Raw genomic sequence first — 26,809 nt, forward strand, 5'->3', positions numbered from 1 at the left:
CAACAATAACACCATTGTCGCTATCAAATCATACACAAGTGAACAAAATTAGTCAAGTTTTATTATAAAACCATGGCAGAATCAATGTGAATACAGCTAAGCATAGACATGTTCCCTTTTGATCAAAGTGATTACAAGTATTCATTTCTGTGATGAGGCACTAGTAATAACTTCAGATTATTATATTTTAATGACTTACAGCACATCTAGGAGTTTTCTTCCAAAAGACAAGAATTCCTGACAGTGAACAGAAACTCCCTAAGCAGGTATTTTAAGGGCAAATCCTATTTAATAGCTCAACTTCCACTTAAAGCTGCAATACGAACTTTGGGTGACCCAACCAAATTCACAGAAATGTGCATTCTAGATCTGGTACTCATTAAAAGCAAGTCTAAGAAGCATAGATCAGTTCCATACATCCTGGTCTTAAGTTCCATTTTTTCATCTTACTTTGAAACTTGTGTACAAAACCTAAACAATATATTTGGTTATTGAAAATAATTCAGCGGTTTACATGGTACAATGATTATCTACACTACCTGCTAATTTTGTCAAAAACTATTCGAATTTTATTAACCAAGAAGTGGTTCCTACATAGTGCATCTTTAATAAGATAATTGACTAATTACAAAAAAAAAAATAGAGAAGAATATTTGTGAACTAAGGTTTCATTTTGTCATAAAGGGTCGGTAGAACCACTTAGTCCCTCCATTGATGTCAATGAGGGACAAAGTGAATTTCACTTAAAGCATCACCCCACCGTCGCCTTGTGTACCATGGAATGCTAAATACATACCCAGTGCTAAGAGCTCAAGCCAATGCGAGTGAATATTAAAAAATTATTTCATTTCTCCTAATTAACAAATAGATTGAATTCAATCTCAGCAGAATCAAATGTCTGAAGCTGACGCCATACTAAACACTAGCCCTGGTCTCAGATCAGCTTCTGCTGTATAGCCAGCCAACCCCCATGGTTGACGAAACTGCATAAACAGATCTGGGACCAGGCTAACAAAACACTTGGAGGTTATGTCAGTGGTCTTTGGATGTACAAGCCAGTGCTTTTCATCATGAACTAGTGCAAATCAAATTATACAGTTGTTCACAGCAGGTCCCAGATCAGCTTCTGCTGTATAGCCAGCCAAATTCCATGGTTGACAAAAGGAATAAACAGATCTGGGACCAGGCTAAAGGCTTAGTTCGCAGGTCAGTAGGGCTGTTTCTTGATGAAGCGAGAGAACATGGTGAAGGCAGCGATGGGCTTGTCTGCGGGGACCATGTGACCTGAACCCTGTTGATAACAATGAGACAGTTGATTAGCGCTCTCCTGGCAAACTGGGTCATGTTCACTAGGGAACGCAAAGGAAAACGCTTAAATGTTTTGAAAAAACAGAACTCCCAGTTTGTCTGTTTTCATCCATTCGGTGTCTAATGAACACAACCCTGATTTAAAGCACTCCTGTGTTTTTCCAGACAAGACTGAACACAACATGTAGCTTCAGAGAAAGTCCAGATTTAAGAGAATGGTGTCTAACCTGCTTCCCCAGAGAGGAAGGTTAAAAGCTTTTTACTGCAGTGATTGGGATGCAGGCTACAGCTACAATGTACTGTATACCTGACAGCAAAACCGACTTGTCTGGTCGGAAACATCAAAAACCTCCAACTAACCCCTATTCCTTTGGTTTAACGGACGGGAGGAAGCAGTTTGGTGACCAAGACTGTTCTGTGAATCGTTGTCTTGCCTGAAATCTGAAACCTTACCTAGCCTTCAGCTCAGTGATCTAATACAAAGTCTTTTGGGGTTACAATTGCTCTACATAATGGAGTTAGTTTGCCACAGATCCACAAACAGGCTAGAGACTAGTGGAGAGGGCAGGGGGTTAGAGTTTAGTGTGTATAGCATGTTAGTGAAATTTGTTCTAAATGATAGTACTTGCAGCCAGAAATCCATACAGCCAGAAGTAATGATGAACACAAGGTCAAATTTTCTATTTGGTTGAATCGTTACCTTGACGGTGAGGAAGGCCAAGTTGGAGAACTCCTTGACAAAACCGCCCACCTGCTGGCTCTCGCCGGTGTAGTAGAGCCAAGGCCTCCTCTTCACCTGGACCTGGGGAGAGATGGGCCAGAGGTCAAGGGTCATGCCACAGCATTGAACAGGGTAAGTTGTTGCTGATCTTGCATCAGTTTAGCATTTCCCACTAAATTGATTGTGAGAGGGGAATCAGATCCTAGCGCTGTACAAGGGAAACTTCCCATGGTGCACATTGAACATTAATGAGGCTGCTGGTGTCATGTCCGGTTCTGTTTTTCCATCCGGTCACGTAGTGTCTTTACTTTGTGCAAAAGGTTAATCTACCTCCTGCTGGAGAGACTCCACGAACCACTCGTCCCCAAGGAAGTTGCAGGCCATGTCTACATCGCCGTTGTACACCAGCACTCTGTATTTCTACAAGACAGAAAACATTTATAGTACTACTGCCAAGACCCCTAATTACAGTCAGACCTGGGTTCATACACATACAGTACCAGTCAAAAGTTGACACCTACTCATTCCAGGATTTCTATATTGTAGACTAGTGACAAACATATGAAACCTAGGGAATCATGTAGTAACCAAAAAGTGTTATCAAAATGTATATATGTGAGATTCTTCAAAGTAGCCACACTTTGGCATCATCTCAACAAGCTTCATGAGGTAGTCACCTGGAATGCAATTCAATTAACATGGGTGCCTTGTTAAAAGTGAATTTGTGGAATTTCTTTCCTTCATGCGTTTGAGCCAATCCGTTGTGTTATGACAAGGTAGGGGTGGTATACAGAAGATAACCCTATTTGGTAAAAGACCAAGTCCATATTATTGCAAGAAAAGCTCAAATAAGCAAAGAGAAATGCAGTCCATCATTTCTTTAAGACATGAAGGTCAGTAGATACAGAACATTAAGAACTCTGAAAGCATCTTCAAGTGCAGTCGCATAAACCCATCAAGTCCTATGATGAAACTGGCTCTCATGAGGACCCCCACAGGAAAGGAATACCCAGAGTTACCTCTGCTGCAGAGGATAGGTTCATTAGAGTTACCAGCCTCAGATTGCAGCCCAAATAAAAGCTTCACGGAGTTCAAGTAACAGATACATCTCAACATCAACGGTTCAGAGGAGACTGCATGAATCAGGCCTTCATAGTCAAAATGCTGCAAAGAAACCACATCAAGAGACTTGCTTAGGCCAAGAAACATGAGCAATAGCATTAGACCGGTAGAAATCAGTCCTTAGGTCTAGTGAGTCAAAATGTGAGTTTTTTTGGGGGGTTTTTGGTTCCAAAACGCAGATTAGGTTAACAGATGATCGCCGCATGTGGCTTCCGCCATGAAGGTGTGAGGGTGCTTTGCTGGTGACACCGTCTGATTTATTTATAATTCAAGGAACACCTAACCAGTGATAAACCATCCTATCTGACTTGCACTTAGTGGGACTATCATTTGTTTTTCAACAGGACAATGACCAAAACACCACCAGGCTGTAAAAGAGCTATTTGACCAAGAAGGAGAGCGATGGAGTGCTGCATCAGATGACCTGGCCTCCACAATCCCCTGACCTGAACCCAATTAAAATGGTTTGGGATGAGTTGGATCACAGAGTGAAGGAAAAGCAGCCAAGTGCTCAGCATGTGGGAACTCCTTCAAGACTGTTGGAAAAGCATTCCAGGCGAAGCTGGTTGAGCTAACACAGAGAGTGCAAAGCTGTCAAGGCAAAGGGTGGCTACTTTGAAGAATCTCAAATATATATTTTGGTGTGTTTAACACATGATTCCATAGAGTGGCAAGAAGAAGTATGACCCCTTTGGAATTAACTTTATTTCCGCATAAATTGGTCATAGAATTTGATCTTCAACTAAGTCACAACAATAGTGTGCTTAAACTAATAACAAATTGTATTTCCCTTGTCTATATTGAGTGGCGCAGCAGTCTAAGGCACTGCATCTCGGTGCTAGAGGAGTCACAACAGACCCTGGTTCAAATTCAATCTCACATCCAGCCATGATTGGTATTCCCATAGGGCAGTGCACAATTGGCCCAGCGTCATCTGGTTTGTAAATAAAAATGTTCTGACATGCCTAGTTAAACATTCACAGTATAGGTTGGAAAAAGTATGTGAACCCAAAAGCTAATTTGAGGTAGCTAACCTGGAGTCCAATCAATGAGACGTTGGTTAGAGCTGCCCTGCCCTTTAAAAAAAAAACTCACAAAATTTGCTATTCACAAGAAGCATTGGCTGATGTGAACCATGCCTCGAACAAAAGAGATCTGAGGACCTAAGATTAACTTGGAAAAAGCTGGAAAGGGTTACAAAAGTATCTAAAAGCTTTGGTCATCAGTTCACAGTAAAACAAATATCTATAAATGGAGAAAGTTCAGCACTGTTGCTACTCTCCCTAGGAGTGGCAATAGTTGTCCAAAAAAAAACTGGAATTAACTTTTGACTGGATGCATGTACACACCTCACGTGATGGCGCCTGCCTGGAGTGCCATATAATGGTTCTAATAGTACAAACCCACCACCATATATTGGCGCCACTGTTCCAGGCAAGCTCAAACACAGTATGTGGAAGAAAATACTCTAACTAGCTCACCAGAGCTCCCAACAGCTTCAGGTACTGCTTCCTCACGTCCATGTACAGCCGGTTGTAGTTCAGATTCACCTCAGCACTGTAACATGAACATAAATAGTCCAGATAAATCAAGACCTAAACCTACAGTTGTTTATATTGATGCAGTGATGGGGAAGACAGGTCCAGTCAACCACAAAATGGCACTGTTATCAATTAAACAATTTAACCCAACTCAAGTTTGTTGCTCTCTGAACCAATCACCTTAAAATTGGCCCCAGTCACTCAGTGAAACCCTTTTCACACCATCATGCCGACCCAAAATGACAGGTTCCAACAACTTGGGTGAATGAGTAACCAAGATTGTGCAGCTCTTCCCCACTCAGTATTACAGAAATGGGTATTGTATAAAAATAAGACAAATTCTCCTAGGTAATCTAGACTATAAACCCACCCACAACGCCTCGTCCTGTAAAGGGTTAAAGACCTCAGTGTCAAGACCTGGATGTAGGACCTGTATCTTGACCATATTATCTACCCTCTGAACGTTAGCTAGCCGTGAGTCAAGTTGCCTCGTCCTTGTACCCAACGTAACTTCGTCACTTACCTGCATACCACCCAGGGTAGAGCAGAGGGGGAGATGTGGAGGGCTGCTTTGACGTAGGGGTTGTTGAGGTACAAGGTAGACGGGGTAGAATTGGTGCAGGGAGGGTCCAGCCTCACAAGCTTGTGCAGAGACATCACACCCTTCAGCTTCTATGAGATCGGAGAGGTACACAACTAAGGCCGGATATACAGTCTCCTACACCAGGGTTGGGGTCAATTTGAATTGAAGTCAGAAGCATTTGAATGTAAAATTCATATAATGAAAGACTTGATTTGCAGTCAGAATATGTTCTCTGCCTTTAGTCAACCCTGCACTAGACATACTATGACGTAATCATGCATCGTACAGATGGGCTCCTTATGGACATTTTGGTGCAAGTAGGTTGAAACCATGCTTGCTCTTTACGTTTTGTTACAGAGACCGCTTGGAGTATATACACCCAGCCTTACTGATGAGAAAATCTAAGGGACTGCTAAAATACCCAAAACTAAAAATAACCATTGCGTACAGCTAATACATAATTATAACAAATCAGCTAGAATGAACATCCAAAGTTTTGAAAAAGCACAATTGAAACAGGTCCTCAGTAAATTAAATTTACCTGGTTCCAGAGTTGAGTCCATTCATGGTTAATGAAACTGTTACCCAGATCTCGAATCACCAGGTTCCCATTGTCAATGCTGCACAGAGAACATCAACATGTCAGAGAAGAAAGCAAGAGGACATTAACACATCTGGAGTAGAAGAGGGACACCTACTAGCTTAACCTATGCAGAGCCATATACGTGGTGAGAGGAGTTACTATAGGGCTCTACATACAGGAGGTCCTATGTCATGACTTGGGTTCAGATCAGGTTACAGTGGGTCCGCTCAACAGCACCCTCTCCCACAGAGGGGAAGAGGGGCGAAGCTGCCTGTTTTATGACAGTCGTAAATACCTGCAGGGAAACTCGCCCACTCTCAGAAATTGAAGTTATATCCCTTTGTTCCCAGAGAGAGACACACACATTGCATTATGGTAACATCAAAAGAAACAATATGTCTGTATTCCAGGCAGTTGGAAGGGTCAGTGGGTACTTAAAACAATGATATCGAATTCATTACTAATGTGGTGTAACAAAGGGCAGGAGAATGTGTATATTTCCCAGTGATCAGATTCACATCCAAATGTTGGGGAACTTATGATTAAATATGAAACTGAGAGATGTAATGTTGGCCTTCTAAAATGAGAAATGTTTTTTTCCATATGAAGTCTAAACCAAGTTAGTGGCCACGCAAGCACAGACATTACTCCTTTTGTAAACACCCTTTCAAATGAGCGGCCGTTCATGTGCAAAATATTTAAATTTCCATGAGCCTAGTTCTCAACTGTATGTAATTTGTCCCCATCCCTTTCAATTGTCTACCAAGTCGTCATAGGGTTTAGTCCACTAGGAATTTGCATTATGTAGTAATCAATGTATAAGCTATTCTGTTTGTATGTTTAAGTAATTCTGTGCGATTATTTATTTAAGCCAATTCACATATCGCTGATTCATCATTTATGCTGGGGTTCGTGCAGATAAGCAATGATTTAGCGACATTCAGAATGAGACAGGTCAAAGGTAACAATTTTGATGACTAAAAGATTTCACATTGAGTTAATTCAGAAAAAGGTAACTCAACTTTTCCGTGGTGCACCAAGACCGCTAATGAGTTAATTGTTACAGGATTAATTTAATAGTAATAATTTGTTAATCGATTTGATAAATCATAACATTAATGATAGCTAAGACAATACATATGTGGGGGAAAACTACCTGCCCTCCAGGACACCTACACCACAGGAAGGTCAAAAAGATCAAGGACTACAACCACCTGAGCCACTGCCTGTTCACCCCGCTATCATCCAGAAGATCATCAAGGACAACAACCACCCGAGCCACTGCCTGTTCACCCCGCTATCATCCAGAAGGCGAGGTCAGTACAGGTGCATCACTGCCTGTTCACCACGCTATTATCCAGAAGGCGAGGTCAGTACAGGTGCATCAAAGCGGGGACCGAGAGACTGAAAAACAGCTTCTATCAAGGCCATCAGACTGTTAAACAGCCATCACTAACATTGAGTGGCTGCTGCCAACATAATGACTCAACTCCAGCCACTTTAATAATGGAAAAGTGGATGTAAAAATGTATCACTAGCCACTTTAATAATAATGAAAAAATACGATGTAATAAATGTACCACAAGTCACGTAAACAATGATTTTATATAATGTTACATACCCTACATTACTCATCTCATGTATATACACTGTACTATCTACTAAATCTTGCCTATGACGTTCAGCCAACCATATATATATACATATTCTTAATCATTCCATTACACTTGTGTATAAGGTAGTTGTAAAATTGTTAGATCTGCTAACCATGTGTATGTGACCAATAAAATTTGATTTGAAGAGTTAGGACCAACTGTATGCAGAGCCCTATACTTAACTCAGCAAAAAAAAAATATCCTGTCAACTGCGTTTATTTTCAGCAAACTTAACATGTGCATATTTGTGTGAACATAAGTTTCAGACAAACTGAACAAGTTCCACAGACGTGTGACTAACAGAAATGGATTAATACACTGCTCAAAAAAATAAAGGGAACACTTAAACAACACAATGTAACTCCAAGTCAATCACACTTCTGTGAAATCAAACTGTCCACTTAGGAAGCAATACTGATTGACAATAAATTTCACATGCTGTTGTGCAAATGGAATAGACAAAAGGTGGAAATAGGCAATTAGCAAGACACCCCCAAAAAAGGAGTGATTCTGCAGGTGGTGACCACAGACCACTTCTCAGTTCCTATGCTTCCTGGCTGATGTTTTGGTCACTTTTGAATGCTGGCGGTGCTCTCACTCTAGTGGTAGCATGAGACGGAGTCTACAACCCACACAAGTGGCTCAGGTAGTGCAGCTCATCCAGGATGGCACATCAATGCGAGCAGTGGCAAGAAGGTTTGCTGTGTCCGTCAGCGTAGTGTCCAGAGCATGGAGGCGCTACCAGGAGACAGGCCAGTACATCAGGAGACGTGGAGGAGGCCGTAGGAGGGCAACAACCCAGCAGCAGGACCGCTACCTCCGCCTTTGTGAAAGAGGAGCACTGCCAGAGCCCTGCAAAATGACCTCCAGCAGGCCACAAATGTGCATGCGTCAGCATATGGTCTCAAGGGCTCTGAGGATCTCATCTCGGTACCTAATGGCAGGGGGGGGGGGGGGGGGGGGGGGGGGTTCAAAATCAAAAGTCAGTATCTGGTGTGGCCACCAGCTGCATAAAGTACAGCAGTGCATCTCATTGACTACACCAGATTTACCAGTTCTTGCTGTGAGATGTTATCCCTCTTCCACCAAGGCACCTGCAAGTTCCAGGACATTTCAGGGTGGAATGGCCCTAGCTCTCACCCTCCGAGCCAACAGGTCCCAGACGTGCTCAATGGGATTGAGATCCTGGTTTTTCGCTGGCCATGGCAGAACTGACATTCCTGTCTTGTAGGAAATCACACACAGAATGGCTGGTGGCATTGTTATGCTGGTCAGCATGTCAGGATGAGCCTGCAGGAAGGGTACCACATGAGGGAGGAGGATGTCTTCCCCGTAACGCTCAGTGTTGAGATTGCCTGCAATGACAAGCTCAGTCCGATGATGCTGTGTCACAAGGCCCGCCACATCCAAATCGATCCCGCGCCAGAGTACAGGCCTCGGTGTAACGCTCATTCCTTTGACGATAAACGGGAATCCGACCATCACCCCTGGTGAGGCAAAACCGCGACTTGGCAGTGAAAGCACTTGTTGCCAGTCCTGTCTGGTCGAGCAACGGTAGGTTTGTGCCCATAGGCCATGTTGTTGCCGGTGATGTAAGGCAGGTCCTCACCAGACAACAGGCCTACAAGCCCTCAGTCCAGCCTATTGCAGACAGCCTGAGCAGGAACTATTGTACATTCCTGGTGTAACTCGGGCAGTTATACCATCCTGTACCTTAGTTATACCAACCTTCAGAATGAACCTGAGTCAGGGCAGACACTCAATTTATCCTGAATGAAGTGTGAGCCGCAACTTTAGGACCAATGAAATCAACCGTCACTCTTAAAGATAGCTTCAGAAGCCACTTCATATGAGGAAGATGACCGATTAAATACAGGTTTTAAAATGACAATCACATTTAGTAATGAGAATTTAACTTCACGCACATTATTAAGTAATGCTATGTATTGCTTTTGAATTGATAAGCAATACACTGATAATAAAATAAAGCCAGCACTGCTAAAAGAGCGTATTTCACACCATAAACTGCAGAATCTGTAAGACGGTGTTTTGTTTTGATTTCAGCACAAATTACAATGTGGCACTAACTTATCAATCCAAGGGTGTTTCACATGGTCTCAATGAAGAGTTGGGCGTTCAACTAGCATGCAGGACATGTACGTGCTAGACTAAGCGGCAGGCGGACGAGTAATAACCACCATAGTAGTATGGCTGAAGCTGGATAGCTTTAGAAAACCCAAAGTACATTACCTAAAAGCATAGGATACCCCTCAGGTCTGAGATTCAGTTTAATTACCATAGCTTGTGTATTAAGCAGGGTAGGGTGTACATTCCAATTCAATCCAGGAAGTAAACAGATCATCTAATTCCAAAATGAGTAAAATTTGGAATGTTAGCTTCCCGAATTTAATTGACCAACTTCAAACCCTTCATTTTCATGTAGAAGGAATTAAGCTGGTTCTTGTGTGAAGACACTGAAATCTGTCAAGTAACTGGTCTTACCCGACTCTCTGGCCAACTCCTCCAGGACAGGGGGCATACAGGTTGTAGATGTTTAGTCCAGAATTGTAGACAACATCCTGCACCTCATTAAGCTAGGTGATAAAGATAAAATTAATATTAGGTACCAGACAACTTGACACCTACTCATTCAAGGTTCTTTAGTTTTACTATTTTCTACATTATAGATTAGTGAAAACATAACTACGAACCCTTATAGAATCATGTAGAACCAAAAAAAGTGTTAGACAAATCAAAATATATTTTAGATTTGAGACTCTTCAAAGTAGCCACACTTTGCCTTCACGACAGCTTTGCACTCTTGGCATTCTCGCAACCAGCTTCATGAGGAATGCTTCTCCAACAGCCTTGAATGAGATCCCACATACATTGAACTTGCTACTTTTCCTTCACTCTGTGGTCCAACTCATCCCAAACCATCTCAATTGGGTTGAGGTCAGGGGATTGTGGAGGCCAGGTCATCTGATGCAGCACTCCATCACTCTCCTTCTTGGTCAAATAGCTCTTACACAGCCTGGAGGTGTTTGTCACTGTCCTGTTGAAAAAAAAAAAAAGATCGTCCCACTAAGCGGAAGCCAGATGGGATGGCGTATCACTACAGAATGTTGTGGTAACCATGTCTTGAATTAAATCAAACTCGCCAGCAAAGCACCCCCACGCTTCATGGTGTGAACCACACATGCGGAGATCATCCGTTCCCTTACTCTGCGCCACAAAGACACAGCGGTTGGAACCAAAAATCAAATTTGGACTCCTACTTAAAGGACAGATTTCCACCGGTCTAATGTCCATTAGTAGTGTTTCTTGGCCCAAGCAAGTCTTATCGGTGTCCTTTAGTAGTGGTTTCTTTTAGAGGTTGACCGATAATGATTTTAACAGCCATACTGATTGGAGGACCAAAAAAAAGCCGATACCGATTAAATATATCATACACCTTTGTAATAATTACAACAATACTGAATGACGAACTCATTTTAACTTTATACTATCTATTTAGTCTCAAATAAAGGAAACATTCAATTTGGTTTAAATAATGCAAAAAGTGTAACATGTGCCATGTAAAAATTCTAACGTTTAAGTTCCTTGCTTAGAACATATGAAAGCTGGTGGTTCCTTTTAACATGAGTCTTCAATATTCCCAGTTAAGTTTTAAGTTGTAGTTATAGGAATTAAAGGACCATCTCTATACCATTTGTATTTCATATACCTTTGACTTTTGGATGTTCTTACAGGCACTTAAGCATTGCCAGCCTAATCTCGGGAGTTGATAGGCTTGAAGCACAGTGAAGGGCTGCTGGCAAAACGCAGGAAAGTGTTGTTTGAATGAATGCTTACGAGCCTGCTGCTGCCTACCACCGCTCAAACCATAGACTTAATTATAATAAACAGAAATACGAGCCTTGGTCAAATCCGGAAACAATCACTTCAAAAACAACATTCAGTGAAATACAGAACCGTTCAGTATTTTAATCAAACGGGTGGCATCCATCAGTCTAAATATTGTACAACCGTCAATATTGTCATAATTCTGTAAAAGTCTAGCAATTTACAGTCTTAGTTAGGAAGAAATGGTCGTCACAGTTCACAAAGAGCCAGGTGGCCCAAACTGTTGCATACACTCCGACTCTGCTTGCACAGAACGCAAGTGACGGGACACAATTTCCCGAAGTCAAAGAAATTCATGTTAGCAGGCAATTTTAACTAAATATTCAGTTGTTTTTTTTAAACACTTGTGTATTGATTTTTAGAAAGGCATTGATGTTTATGGTTAGGTACACATTGGTGCAATGGCAGTGTTTTTTTCCCCACAAAGGTGCTTATTAATTGAACTCCTTGAAGCATTTATTTGGGCTGCAGTCTGAGGTGTAGTTAATAACCAATTTCTGAAGCTGGTAACTCTGCTGCAGAGGATAAGTTCAGAGGTAATTCAGGGTCTTCCTTTCCTGTGGCGGTCCTCATGAGCCAGTTTCATCGCAACTGCACTTAAAGAAACTTTCAAAGTTCTTAACATTTCAGGCTGACCATGTCTTAAAGTAATGGACTGCATTTCTCTTTGCTTATTTGAGCTTTTCTTGCCATAATATGGACTTGGTCTTTGACCAAATATGGTATACAGAAGATTGACCTCTACCTTGTCATAACAAATTATATTCTAAAATGCTTTGCAGAAAGAAAATCCACAAATGGGCTTTTAACAATGCACACCTGTTATTGAAATGCATTCCAGGTGACTACCTCATGAAGCTGGTTGAGAGAATGCAAAACTCAAGTGTGGCTACTTTAAACAAATAAACATATTTAGATTTGTTTAAAAACACTTGGTTACTACATGATTCCATAGGTGTAATTTCCTAGTTGATGTCTTCATTATTCTACAATGTAGAAAACAGTAAAAATCAAACACCCTGGAATGAGTAAGTGTCCAAACTTTTGACTGGTACTGTGTATAGAAATAGTAAAACATAAATTGGTGCTGACAATTTTATACAAACTAGTCATTGCAACTACTGAATAAACCTCTACACTTAAAATCATTTAGTGTCTCGTTTCCATTGAGAATCAATGTGAACAAAGAATGTTGTCAATAAATCCAAGACCTATTAAAAATGGAGAATCAATCATAGTAAATGGACTCACATTGCTGGAGCAGTTGGGGTTCTGATTGTTGTAGAAGTCACATTGTCCACCGTCGCAGCAATAGGCCTGCAAGTCAATCCACAACCTGCCAGGAAGACAGAACCACATAACCAGTGGTAATTCATTCTGTGCATGTAGGCTTCACTTTACCAAGCCTGACTAAGTGCTAGTCTGTTGGTGTCATCATACCCAGCATGCTTAGCTTTGACAAAAAATGAGTTGGCAAGGGCACAAACAGATCTGAGACCAGGATATGACATTAGGAAAACGCAATAACAGTACCTTGTCCCAAGGAGTCCATGGTAATAAGCAAAGTAGACGAGAGAGTTGTCGTTCATCTCATAACTTGACATCCCATTGCCAACTGCAATACCCTGGGAGAAAAAAAACCTTTGTTCATCTGATTATTTGTATTAGGGATTGCAATTAGTTCCTTCCAAGGAAGCAGCTACTCTACCTGGGGTCCAAACACATTGAGGAACTTAGATCACATATACCACTACAATACAAAATGTATAATAACCCCATACAACAATATCATCATTTACATGTAGGTAGAGTGTGCATATGAGTGTCTTCACAGTACCTGCTGTTCCATAAAGTGCATTTTTATATATTTTTTAATCTAATTCTAGCACTTGCATCAGTTACCTGATGTGGAATAGAGTTCCACGTAGTACTGTACACCTCCCTTAGTCTGTTCTGGACTTGGTGACTAAGACACCTCTGGTGGCATTGCTTGTGGGGTATGCATTAGTGACTGAGCTGTGTGCAAGTAGTTTAAACAGACAGCACGGTACATTCAAATTGTCAACCTCTTGCATAAACAAGTAGGGATAAAGTCACTCTCCTCCACTTTGAGCCATGAGAGATTGACATACATATCATTAATGTTAGCTCCCCGTGTACATTTAAGGGCCAACCATGCTGCCCTCTTGAGACAATAGTACTTCTGAGGTCCCCATGGCACCTGACCACACGACTGAACAGTAGTCAAGGTGCGACAACTAGGGCCTGCCTTGATAGCGTTGGTAAGGCAGAGCAGCATTTTTATTATGGACAGACTACTCCATCTCAGCTACTACTGTATCAACATGTTTAGACCATGACAGTTTAAAATCCAGCATTACTCAGAGCAGTTAAGTCACCAAAACTTGATCCATTTCACATTTAGTTAAGGTTTAAGTGAATGATTTGTCCAATACAATGCTTTTAGTTTCAGAACTATTTTAGGACCAACTTATTCCTTGACAACCAATCTGAAACTGCAGCTCTTTAAGCGTTGCAGTCATTTCAGTCACTAACGTGCAGTGTTGAGTCATCCGGATTCATAGACACTGGATTTACTCAAAGCCAGATTATTTTACAACCAGGTAGGCCAGTTGAGAACAAGTTCTCATTTACTACTGCAACCTGGCCAAGATAAAGCAAAGCAGTGCAACAAGATTATTTCACTGTATCACAATTCCAGCAGGTCAGAAGTTCATACACTAAGTTGACTGTGCCTTTAAACAGCATGGAACATTTCAGTGACGATGTCATTGCTTTACAAGCTTCTGATATGCTAATTGACATCATTTGAGTCAATTGGAGGTGTACTTGTGGATACATTTCAAGGCCTACCTTCAAACTCTGCGCCTCTGCAATTTCCAAATGCCTGAAGGTTCCACATTCATCTGTACAAACAATAGTACGCAACTATAAACACCATGGGACCACGCAGCTGTCATACTGCTGAGGAAGGAGACGCGTTCTGTCTCCAATAGATGAACGTACTTTGTTGCGGAAAGTGCAACTCAATCCCAGAACAGCAAAGGACCTTGAAGATGCTGGAGGAAACAGGTACAAAAGTATCTATATCCACATAACCTGAAAGCCCACTCAGCAAGGAAGCCACTACTCCAAAACCGACAAAAAGCCAGACTACGGTTTGCAGATGCACATGGGGACAAAGATCGTACTTTGAGAAATGTCCTCTGGTCTGACACAAAAATAGAACTGTTTGGCCATAATGACCATTGTTATGTTTGGAGGATAAAGGGGGAGGTTTGCAAGCCAAAGAAACCCATCCCAACCTTGAAGCATGGGGGTGACAGCATCATGTTGTGGGGGTGCTTTGCTGCAGGAGAGACTGGTGCACTTCAAAAAATAGATAGCATCATGAGGGAGGAAAATGATGTCTTGATGTTGCTTCAATATATCCACAGTCAGGAAGTTAAAGCCTGGTCGCAAATGGGTCTTCCAAATGAACAATGACCCAAAGCATACTTCCAAAGTTGTGGGAAAATGGCGTAAGGACAACAAAGTCAATGTATTGGAGTGACCATCACAAAGCCCTGACCTCAATCCTATAGAACATTTGTGGACAACACTGAAAAAGCGTGTACGAGCAAGGAGGCCTACAAACCTGACTCAGTTACACCAGCTCTGTCAGGAGGAATGGGCTAAAAATTCACCCAAATTGTGGAAAGCTACTTGAAATGTTTGACCCAAGTTAAATTTAAAGGCAATGCTACCAAATACTAATTGAGTGCATGTAAACTCCTGAATCACTGGGAATGATAAAGAAATAAGCTCTAAATCACTCTTATTTCACATTCTTCAAATAAAACAGTGATCCTTACTGACCTAACAGGGAATTTTTACTAGGATTAAATGTCAGGAATTATGAAAAACTGAGTTTAAATGTATTTGGCTAAGGTATGTAAACTTCAACTATGTGCAAGTAGAAATACTTGTGCAAAAGAGCAGAAAAACAAAGACAAATATGGGGATGAGGTAAGTAGTTAACACTGTAGTGATCGGTAAGCTGCTCTGACAGCTGACGCTTAAAGTTAGTGAGGGAGATATGTCTCCAGCTTCAGTGAATTCGAAATTCATTCCAGTCATTGGCAGCAGATAATGGGAAGGAAAGGCAGCCAAATGTCACGTTGGCTTTGGGGATGACCAGTGAAATATACCTGCTGGAGCGTGTGTTGATATGGTGACCGGTGAGCTGAGATAAGGTGGGGCTTCACCAACGAATATGTAGCGAGGACCAGTCAACAAGAGCATATAGGTCGCAATGGAGGGAGGCTATTTTGTAAATGACATTGCCCAAAAGTCAAGGATAGTCAGTTTTACAAGGGTATGTTTGGCAGCATGAGTGAAGGATGCTTTGTTGCGAAATAGGAAGCCGAGTCAAGATTTAATTTTGGATTGGAGATGTTTAATGTGAGTCTGGAAGGAGAGTTCAGTCTAACCAATATCATAGCTGAATCAGAATTAGTTAGGTAACATAGATATGTTTTATTTACTTTATACTTGTCATTAGAATGTCTTCTTCTGGACTATACTGTTGGCAGTTGCATTTCTTTCTCCTCTAGGGAAAAGTCACTTGGGGCCCAGAGATGGGAAAGGTCAGGCTTGTCTTTTACATGTCTGGTAATATGCAGAATATCAGAAAGGGAGAAGTCAGGTTTGAACATGGTCTTCAGATATGAATATATCTGTGAAACCATGTTCAGGGCTCCACTATGTCTGTACTCCAGTCACACCCTCCCTTTCCCATTGGGGGGAGGAGTATGGCAGTGTCCAGAACCATTGTATTACCCCTCTGTTGCATGAATCTTGACCTAGTATATGACCTAGAGGCTCACTCCCCTCCGTGAGCTTGTCCAGGAGAGGGTGTATTTGAGATGGGAGTATCTAGAATTGACATGCCATTGGATGAGGTAATGTTTTGGTACTAGGAAGTACCAAGAACAAGTAGAACCTCGTCTAAGAGACCAAACTGAACGATAATTTATAGCTAATGCTATCTGGCTATGGTACTCCTTTTTCAAGTAAAAGGCCCTTTGTGAAGTTCCTAAGATCTGTGGTTCGTCATGTGAGGAGAGGGGTGTATCTTGGCTATAAAAGATACTAAGTATTATTTTGTAAGCACTCAGAGAATTCATTTAGACACAGAATTGATCTGAGAGTATAAGGCTATGGTGAAGCTCATATAATTAAAGATGGACTTTAAAATACAACTGACTTGTAAACTCTCCTCATTTAGTAATACAGGAAATTACCACGTCAAACACCTAGGTATTTTATTTTATTTAATTTTTTCCCCTTTTCATGGTATCCAATCGCTAGTAATTACTATCTTGTCTCATCCCTACAACTCCCGTACGGGCTCGGGAGAGACGAAGGTCGAAAGCCATGCGTCCTCCGAAGCACAACCCAACCCACTGCTTCTTTAACACAGCGCGCCTCCAACCCGGAAGCCAGCTGCACCAATGTGTCGGAGGAAACACCGTGCACCTGGCCCCTTTGGTTAGCGCGCACTGCGCCCAGCCCGCCACAGGAGTCACTGGAGCGCGATGAGACAAGGAAATCCCTACCGGCCAAACCCTCCCTAACCCGGACGACGCTGGCCCAATTGTGCGTCGCCCCACGGACCTCCAGGTCGCGGCCGGCTGCGACAGAGCCTGGGGGCGAACCCAGAGACTCTGGTGGCGCAGTTAGCACTGCGATGCAGTGCCCTAAACCACTGCGCCACCCGGGAGGCCCGACACCTAGGTATTTGAAGTTGTCCACATATTCTAGGTATTTGAAGTTGTCCACATATTCTAAGTCAGAACCTTCCAGAGTAGTGATGCTAGCCGGGCGGGGGCAGCGATCGGTTGAAGAGCATGCATTTAGTTTTACTAGCATTTAAAAACAGTTGGAAGCCACATGTTGTATGGCATTGAAGCTCATTTGAAGGTTTGTTAAGTGTCAGATGTATACAGAATGGTGTCTGCGTAAATGTGGATCAGAGAAACACCCGCAGCAAGAGCAGCATTGATATACAGAGAAAGAGTCAGCCCACGAATTGAACCCCGTTGGCAAACCTATAGAGACTGCCAGAGGTCCGGACAACATTCCAGCTAGGTCGATATACAGAATTCTAACGTTTCTGCGCGATATTCTAAAAATGCCTGTATCGCAAGAAGCGAGGTTATGATCATTTGTCTGTGTGTTCCGATGTATTTAGTCTTGTTTACGTCGCACTGCACCTTCCCATTTATACCCGAGATCAGTATATAACGATGCACCTCTGCCCTAAAAATGAGAATCGTTATCAAAAGGCAGGCGACAATTTTAAATAAGTCCATTGGACAGATTTTAGAGGGAAACCTCACTTTGCCTCTAAGGTATATACACCAAGCCCCTCCCCCTGCCACTCACACCAACAAAGTTGCAAGATCATCTCTGACAAGCCGTTAACTTGGGCCAACAGAAACGGTCATATGGAAAGGCTAGGATTCTTTTCAAACAGTTGGAGACATACAGGTGTGCTCTGACTTCTAAACTAATATATCCTTATTCAGGTCACTGTGGGATAAAGGGGGATTGCAGAACATGTTAGACATCAGGTATCCTATGGAAAGGTGAAGGGCCACAGTCTGGTTTCATTGTAATACTTGATACACCAGAAGTTAATGTTACATGTAGGAGGAATGTACACTGCTCAAAAAAATAAAGGGAACACTTAAACAACACAATGTAACTCCAAGTCAATCACACTTCTGTGAAATGAAACTGTCCACTTAGGAAGCAACACTGATTGACAATAAATTTCACATGCTGTTGTGCAAATGGAATAGACAAAAGGTGGAAATTATAGGCAATTAGCAAGACACCCCCCAAAACAGGAGCAATTCTGCAGGTGGTGACCACAGACCACTTCTCAGTTCCTATGCTTCCTGGCTGTTTTGGTCACTTTTGAATGCTGGCGGTGCTCTCACTCTAGTGGTAGCATGAGACGGAGTCTACAACCCACACAAGTGGCTCAGGTAGTGCAGTTCATCCAGGATGGCACATCAATGCGAACTGTGGCAAAAAGGTTTGCTGTGTCTGTCAGCGTAGTGTCCAGAGCATGCAGGCGCTACCAGGAGACAGGCCAGTACATCAGGAGACGTGGAGGAGGCCGTAGGAGGGCAACAACCCAGCAGCAGGACCGCTACCTCTGCCTTAGTGCAAGGAGGTGCACTGCCAGCGCCCTGCAAAATGACCTCCAGCAGGCCACAAATGTGCATGTGTCTGCTCAAACGGTCAGAAACAGACTCCATGAGGGCCTGACGTCCACAGGTGGGGGTTGTGCTTACAGCCCAACACCGTGCAGGACGTTTGGCATTTGCCAGAGAACACCAAGATTGGCAAATTCGCCACTGGCGCCCTGTGCTCTTCACAGATGAAAGCAGGTTCACACTGAGCACATGAGCACATGTGACAGACGTGACAGAGTCTGGAGACGCCGTGGAGAACGTTCTGCTGCCTGCAACATCCTCCAGCATGACCGGTTTGGCGATGGGTCAGTCATGGTGTGGGGTGGCATTTCTTTGTGGGGCCGCACAGCCCTCCATGTGCTCGCCAGGGGTAGCCTGACTGCCATTAGGTACCGAGATGAGATCCTCAGACCCCTTGTGAGACCATATGCTGACACATGCACATTTGTGGCCTGCTGGAGGTCATTTTGCAGGGCTCTGGCATTGCACCTCCTTGCACTAAGGCGGAGGTAGCGGTCCTGGTGCTGGGTTGTTGCCCTCCTACGGCCTCCTCCACGTCTCCTGATGTACTGGCCTGTCTCCTGGTAGCGCCTGCATGCTCTGGACACTACGCTGACAGACACAGCAAACCTTTTTGCCACAGTTCGCATTGATGTGCCATCCTGGATGAACTGCACTACCTGAGCCACTTGTGTGGGTTGTAGACTCCGTCTCATGCTACCACTAGAGTGAGAGCACCGCCAGCATTCAAAAGTGACCAAAACATCAGCCAGGAAGCATAGGAACTGAGAAGTGGTCTGTGGTCACCACCTGCAGAATCGCTCCTGTTTTGGGGGGTGTCTTGCTAATTGCCTATAATTTCCACCTTTTGTCTATTCCATTTGCACAACAGCATGTGAAATTTATTGTCAATCAGTGTTGCTTCCTAAGTGGATAGTTTGATTTCACAGAAGTGTGATTGACTTGGAGTTACATTGTGTTGTTTAAGTGTTCCCTTTATTTTTTTGAGCAGTGTATATGGTGGGGTCAATAAAGGATGGATATGAGCTAGGAATGTTACTGAGTAAGGCAATCACATGGTTGCAGTCACTGATAAGGTTGGAGACCTGTGGATTAGTGAGGAATGGGGACTGAGGTCAGGTCACATTAAGGGAGAAGGAACAGTTTATTACCCACATCACTACATTTCCTGCCTAGCAATAAAGATGTAATGTTTAGAGTGAAGGAGGAGACTTCACCTAAAGTAGGGTGTGTACAGACACGGGCTAGTGGGAAAATCTGTCAGTTTCAGCCATTGGAACTGTTGGGTGAATAAACTTGGTTTGAGCTTTTCATAGCTGTCTGTCAGGTTCTAAATAACCTGATGAACTTGTTAGCTAGCAAATATATCCAAGGTAACTAAACTTGAAATAAAGATTAATTGGCAAACCACTAGCACATGGGCTTGATGAGACGTTAGTTTTCTATAGCCTAATGCCCACTACAATAAGTTAAGGTGCATTATGCATGCTTCTGGTTATATTTGTAACATAAAGGGCATTTTCATAGACAGACTTGAAAGCCAGATCGTCAGTTAAATTAGCAGGTCTTATATTTAGCCTAGGTATAATTTAACAAGCCCTGAATTCATTAGATTATTGCTGACTGTTTGAAATGCAGTGTATTTGACTTTTAAAATTATACAAAGCTTATTTAGAGTAGACATGATTTTTAGGCCATGGCATTAGAGCTTGTGGGGGGGGGGGGGGGGGGGGGGACAGTATTTTTTTTTAATGGCGGTCTAGACAACTGCCCTGGGGAATTCCTGATTTTACCTGGATTATGTTTAGAGGCTACCATTAAGGTAACTCTATACAAAATATAGCAGGGGTGGAAAGCCATAAGACTTTTTCCATCAGACCAATAATGTCAAACGCTGCACTAAAGTCTAACAGCCCCCTCAATCTATTACATCATTCGTGTAAGTCCTGTGCTTGTTGAATGTCATTCCCTATAAGCATGCTCAAGTCTTGTCAATAGATTTACTGTGAATTAGCATTGTATCTAGCCATCTGAACCGCTAAAGGGGGCTATACCATTCTTGGGTAGCAGAATGATTTGCTTTCCCTCCAGGCTTTAGGACACACTTTCTAGTAAGGTTAAAATTGAAGTAAAGCATAGCAATTTCGTCCCCTATTATGCACAGTAATTTTCCAGCCAAGTTGTCAGACCATGGTGGCTTGTCTTAGACAGAACTTTCACCCGGTCCACACTTGTCTTTCAGAATTTGGTCCTCAGACCTTCACTTGTTACTTTACACCCTTAATCTAAAATGTATTTAAATTGTTATTCCCCCTCAATCCACACACACACACACACAACACCCAATGACGACAAAGCAAAAACAAGTTCAGAAATATTTGCAAAAGTACTACAAATAAACTGAAATATCACATTCCCATAAGCATACATAGCCTTTACTTAGTACTTTGTTGAAGCACCTTTGGCAGCAATTACAACCGAGTCTTCTTGGGTATGACACAAGCTTGACACCTGTATTTTGGGGAGTCTCCCATTCTTCTCTCCAGATCCTCTTAAGCTCTGTCAGGTTGGATGGGGAGCTTTGCAGCACAGCTATTTTCAGGTCTCTTTGATAGGGGTTCAAGTCCGGGCTCTGGCTGGGCCACTCAAGGACATTGAGAATTGTCCCTAAGCCGCTCCTGCGTCGTCTTGCCTGTGTGCTTAGGGTCGTTGTCCTGTTGGAAGGTGAACCGTCACCCCAGTCTGAGGTCCCGACTGCTCTGGAGCAGGTTCTTATCATGGATTAACTTTACATCAGAACAGAAAATCTTGTTTCTCATGGTTTCAGAGTCCTTTAAATGCCTTTTGGCAAACTCCAAGCAGGCTGTCATATGCCTTTTACTTCCGTCTGGCAACTACCATAAAGGCCTAATTGGTGGAGTGCTGCAGAGGTTGTCCTTCTGTAAGGTTCTCCCATCTCCACAGAGGAACTCTGGAGCTCTGTCAGACGGACCATCGGGTTCTTTGTCACCTACCTGACAAAGACCCCTATTCGAATTGCTCAATTTTGCCGGGCAGCCAGATCTAGGAAGAGTCTTGGTGGTTCCAAACTTCTTCCATTTAAGACTGATGGGGTCCACTGTGTAATTGGGGACCTTCAATACTGCAGAAGTGTTTCTGGTAACCTTCCCCAGATCTGTAACGTGACACAATCCTGTCTCGGAGCTCTACAGACAGTTACGTCAACCTCATAGCTTGGTTTTTGCTCTGACATGCACCATCCACTGTGGGACCTTAGACAGATGTGCCTTTCCAAATCCTGTCCAATCAAATGAATTTACCACAGGTAGACTACAATCAAGTTGTAGAAACATCTGAAGGATGAGAAATGGAAACAGGGTGCACCTGAGCTCAATTTATAGTCTAATAGCCACGGGTCTGAATTTTTTTTTTTTTTTTTTAGAAATACATTTACAGGAACCTGTTTTTGCTTGGTATTGTGTGTAGATTAAAAAAACATTCTATCAATTTTAGAATTAAGCTATAACATAGCAAAATGTGGGACAAGTAAGGGTTTGAATGCAATATACTTGATGTAGTGCTGGCCGGTCACTGGCATGTCATGCCGAAATTTGCTAATCTCGCCAATGAAAACCATGGGTTGTGATTAATGAGCCAAAGTTTCATTCAAGGTGCTCCAATGCTTTTTACTATGATTTCTTAGTTTAGTATAATTACTTGTTTCTTCCCCGTTTAGTCACATGATCTATTTGCCAATCAGTTGAGTAGCCACTTATTGCCATACCTTTCGCCTCATCCCGCAACCATACAATTTTATAATTCCTCATCAATCCACAGGGATTGAACAGTTTAGTCACTTTCTAAAATGGATGCATGCTTATTAGTAACTGGAATAAGCAATTTCATAAGTGTCAAGTGCACATCTGGTTGCGCCTCATTACACACCAGCAAATATTCTTTACAACATAAGAGTCCCTAGAAAACATATGTTTACTACACTATATTAGGCCCAGCCTTTAGTTTTCCTCGATATGGCTATTATATTGTGATCACTACATCCTATGAACATGGATACTGCTTTAAAGCTAAAGATGTGATCAATATACAAGATTTCATTCCTGTGCTCTTTGTAACTACCCTGGTAGGATGACTGAACCAGGTTGGAGGCACTGGTTACAGTTTGAAGCTTTTTCTGGAGTGGGCAGCTTGATGAAAGCCAGTCAATATTGAAAGCACCCAGAAAATAAACCTCTGGATAATGTTTGAAATGCCTGATAATGAGATACTGTTAGCACTTGGTGGTCTATAGCAACTTCGCACCATAATGAGCTATAGGGGAGGCAGATGAACCTGTTGCCATTAAACTGCAACAGTATTTAAAATGATTGTCTAAGCTTCACATGAATGTGGTTATGAATAGAGAGCATGATTGGGAGACCTGAAAATTTATCTATGAAATAGCCTACATTAGCCTGGAGGAAAAACATTACCATCCATTCTTACTTGAGGATTTAGGTGAAAATGTACCACAACCTAAACTGCTATTACAATGACAATTTTAAATGCAGTGGTGCACATTAGGCTAAACCAAGCAGATCGCAAGTCTTCAAAGACCAGTGTTGAGGAAAACCCATATAATGTAACAACTGTCAATGGGGGTAGACGTAGCCAGTAGACGTTTCCAAACATACAACTTGATCGCTCCCTTCTACCCATGGTAACTCAACCTCCTAGATCAAGAGGGACTGGATTGACAGGCATTAGTGAAGCCAGCTCAACCTTGCACTCAAATAGGCCAACCACTAAGGATTTCACTCATTCCATTTATTCTTATTTGGCAGGGGACGAGAGACTTAAAGGGAAGAAGTCCTACAGATGCATCCCAGTTCCCATTGAGTTCCCTACTTTTGCCCATGGGATAGGGTGGCATTTGGGATTGCAGGCCATCTTTCTCACCTGCAGGTTCATGCTGGCGTCCTCCATCACCCTCTCTGCCAGGGTGGGGATGTAGATGCCGCCGTAGCTCTCGCCCGTCAGGAAGAACTCATTCTTGATGTACTCTGGGAAGGCTTTGAAGAACTCTTTCAATGCCAGGTAGTTATTCATGGACACCTAGAGAAAACAATATAGAACTCCATGAGCTTATGTACAGTCCCAGCAGGGACTCCATTCATAGCAAATAGCTATCGGATATTCATAATGCACAAGTAACCATTTGGCTTTATGTGCCAGTCTTGATGGGTGGTCCTGTGAGGCTCAGTTGGTAAAGGGTCGCAGGATGAATTGCAGTTAGTGCCACCAATACAATAGTGTGGCCATACATTTTTTGTAAGTCACATTGGATAAAAGCATCTGATAAATGGCTTTACATTAGGTTATTTAAAAATCAGTGGCTACGAGCAATCCCAGTGAAGTCACAAGTCAATTGGGTCCTGGGTTCCTCAACATATCCCCTAACTTGTTACAGTGGTTTTTCAGGTACCGTGCATATTGATAACTCACCTCAGTGTCATTGGTGGTGTAGTTGCTATCGTCTGAGTATGAAAATCCAACACCTGCTGGAGACTCCAGGTACAGCACGTTGGCAATCTAGAAACACCACACCTGCTATAATTCTTCAATGTGTATAAATGGAGCACTGACACCCACTGGAATGGTTAAGACAACTACTCAATCAAGGGTTTTTATTTTTTTACTATTTTCCACATTGTAGAAAAGTCAAAACTATGAAATAACCTAGTAAACCTAGTAACCAAAAAAAAGTGTCCAACAATTGAGACGGTTTGGGATTAGTTGGACTGTAGTGTGAAGGAAACGCAGCCAACAAGTGTTCAGAATTTGTGAACTCCTTCAAGGCTGTTGGAAAAGCATTCCAGGTGAAGCTGGTTGAGAGAACACCGAGTGTGCAAAGCTGTCAAGGGTCGCTACTTTGGAGAAATAAAATACATTTAGATTTGTTGAACACTTGATTGTCATAGTTGTCTTTATTATTCTACGACATAGGAAATAGTATAAAGAAAAACCCCTGAATGAGGTGTCCAAACTTTTGACTGATACCAAGATATCTTTCTAGTGTGAGTGCCAGTCTGTGCCATCAAACAAAGGCTTGACAATTACAGCAATGACATTGTCAAGAGCACAAAACGACCTTGGACCAGGTTAGGGAAGATATGCTAGAGTAAAGAGACAAACCATGTTCCAGGAATAGGGGTTGTACTCCAGTGACATGCCATCATTCTGAATCTGAAATGAGAACATAAGACTGCGTTCAAAGACTAGAACCACTGGCATGGCAACAACACAAAACAAATTAAATGGAAGACAAAGTTAATTTCAGTTGTAAGATTGCCCTCTGATCATTTACACTAGCAGGAGAATTGATCTAGCAGCATTAATCTCTCATGGACAGATAATATGCATAAACCGAAGAATCTGTCACGACGGGATTGAATGCATAGGATAATAAGCAGCAGTTGCAGTGTTTGGGTTGTCATCCCTGATTATTTGGACATAGATGTGGCAAAGGCAGTGCTTCAACTGCGACTGCTTTGCACGTGTGGTGAAATTAGCGCAAGGGTTGGTGGTGCTTTGGCTGAGGGTTTCCCATTGAGAGAGAAGACTTCTCACAAGTCTCAATTTTGACCAGGTATGGACCCAGAACTAAATCACAGCTGACCAAATATCCCAGAAGTAGAAGTGTAAAATGAGACTGTTATATTTAACTAGGAAAGTAAGTTTAGAACAAATTCTTATTTACAATGACAGCCTACCAAAAGGCCTCCTGCGGGGACAGAGCTGGGATTAATTCTAAAAGTAGAACAAAAGCACATCACGACAAGAGCCCTAAAACAACAAAGTATGGCAGCAACAAAGCAAAGCAACAAAGAGACAAAAGCAAAGGGCAAAAAGGTAGACAACAATTCATCACTGGTAATCTAAAGTTCAAGAGGCACATAGCTTTTTTGGGGTTCTCCTTACCAAGAAAGGCCCATGTTCTATGAGCAGACCGTCAAGAGAGCTGCAGCCAGGGCCACCATTCAGCCACAGAACCACTGGGCTGGCAGCTGGATCCTTCTGAGACTCCACAAACCTGCATGACAGGTTCACATGAATGGAAGCGGTGTAGGACGTGGTACCCACATGAAGTCTATAGACATTAACTTGAGGAACTGATCAAATATAAACTACTGTCAAATTAAGTTGTGCACATGGTTTGAATATTTCCTCATACAAACCAAGACACTTCCTCATTGTTAAAGTCATGTGTCCTACACACAAAATGTTCACTTCAGGTTTGAAATACATATGTAGCAAAGTTAATTAGTAGGACACTACTAGGCCATTATAATGGTTAAAAAGAGACGGCTACCCACTCACCAGTAGTGAAGGTGTTTGTTGTCGGCCACATTGAAGTATCCCGAATACTGTTTGAAGTTAGGCTGCTTTTGAAGCCCAGGGAGAAACTTTATTTCATCCGCTTCAGGTGCGCCGAGAGTCCCCAAGGCTCCCAACAGCAGGGACAACACCAAATGAAACATCTGGGAGTAAAATTAACTGACATTTTAACCAGTTTACTAGTAACAAGTTACGACATGTCTAGACTTGAAAGACAATTTAACGTTAACGTTAGCTAGTTATAGTCCGAGAAGATGACAACAGTGATTGCCACAGGCTAGCCAAGGTTTAAGTAAACGGGTATTTGAGTTCACTGCATTTTTAATGCGCGGGATGAACCAACACTGGCACTTACCTTTTTCGTCGAATTAGGCCGTAGGTACCTACAAAACAGCTACAATACTTATGCACTCACAGATCACGGAAGGAGTAGTCATGTGTTCACTTTTGCGGCTGGAGCTCGTGATGAGCTGGTCACATGACAACGCATTAACGCGCTTCAAATTGCGCAGACGTTTGGACTCACATGGTTGTCGCTAGTTACCACAGCCACAAAGTCAAAATTGGCTAGAGTGTAAAAATTCATGAAAAAAAGTTAGGGTTAGGCATAAGGTTAGCAGTGTGGTGTTGTTGGTGAAATTACAAGATTACATTATAATACTGTTATTGCATCAAATGGTTGTTTTATGCAACAGAACAGGGT

The 26,809-nt window shown here is 42.4% G+C and overlaps 1 protein-coding gene across 1 annotated transcript; it reads right to left on the minus strand.

Annotated features, from left to right (window-relative positions):
- Positions 1 to 43: 43 nt before the first annotated feature.
- ctsa (cathepsin A) lies at positions 44 to 26,570 on the minus strand. The gene is made up of 15 exons (XM_055869761.1): positions 26,462 to 26,570; positions 26,089 to 26,249; positions 25,690 to 25,801; positions 24,904 to 24,954; positions 24,214 to 24,300; positions 23,668 to 23,823; positions 12,953 to 13,044; positions 12,671 to 12,755; positions 10,016 to 10,107; positions 5,817 to 5,895; positions 5,216 to 5,364; positions 4,633 to 4,708; positions 2,360 to 2,449; positions 2,009 to 2,110; positions 44 to 1,291 (listed from the first exon to the last, which is right to left on the minus strand). Exons 2-15 carry the CDS (start codon positions 26,247 to 26,249, stop codon positions 1,208 to 1,210), a joined length of 1,416 nt encoding a protein of 471 aa, XP_055725736.1. The 5' UTR covers positions 26,462 to 26,570; the 3' UTR covers positions 44 to 1,207.
- Positions 26,571 to 26,809: the final 239 nt, after the last annotated feature.

This window comes from Salvelinus fontinalis, chromosome 18 (genome assembly GCF_029448725.1).
Source record: "Salvelinus fontinalis isolate EN_2023a chromosome 18, ASM2944872v1, whole genome shotgun sequence".
NCBI classification, from domain to species: domain Eukaryota; kingdom Metazoa; phylum Chordata; class Actinopteri; order Salmoniformes; family Salmonidae; genus Salvelinus; species Salvelinus fontinalis.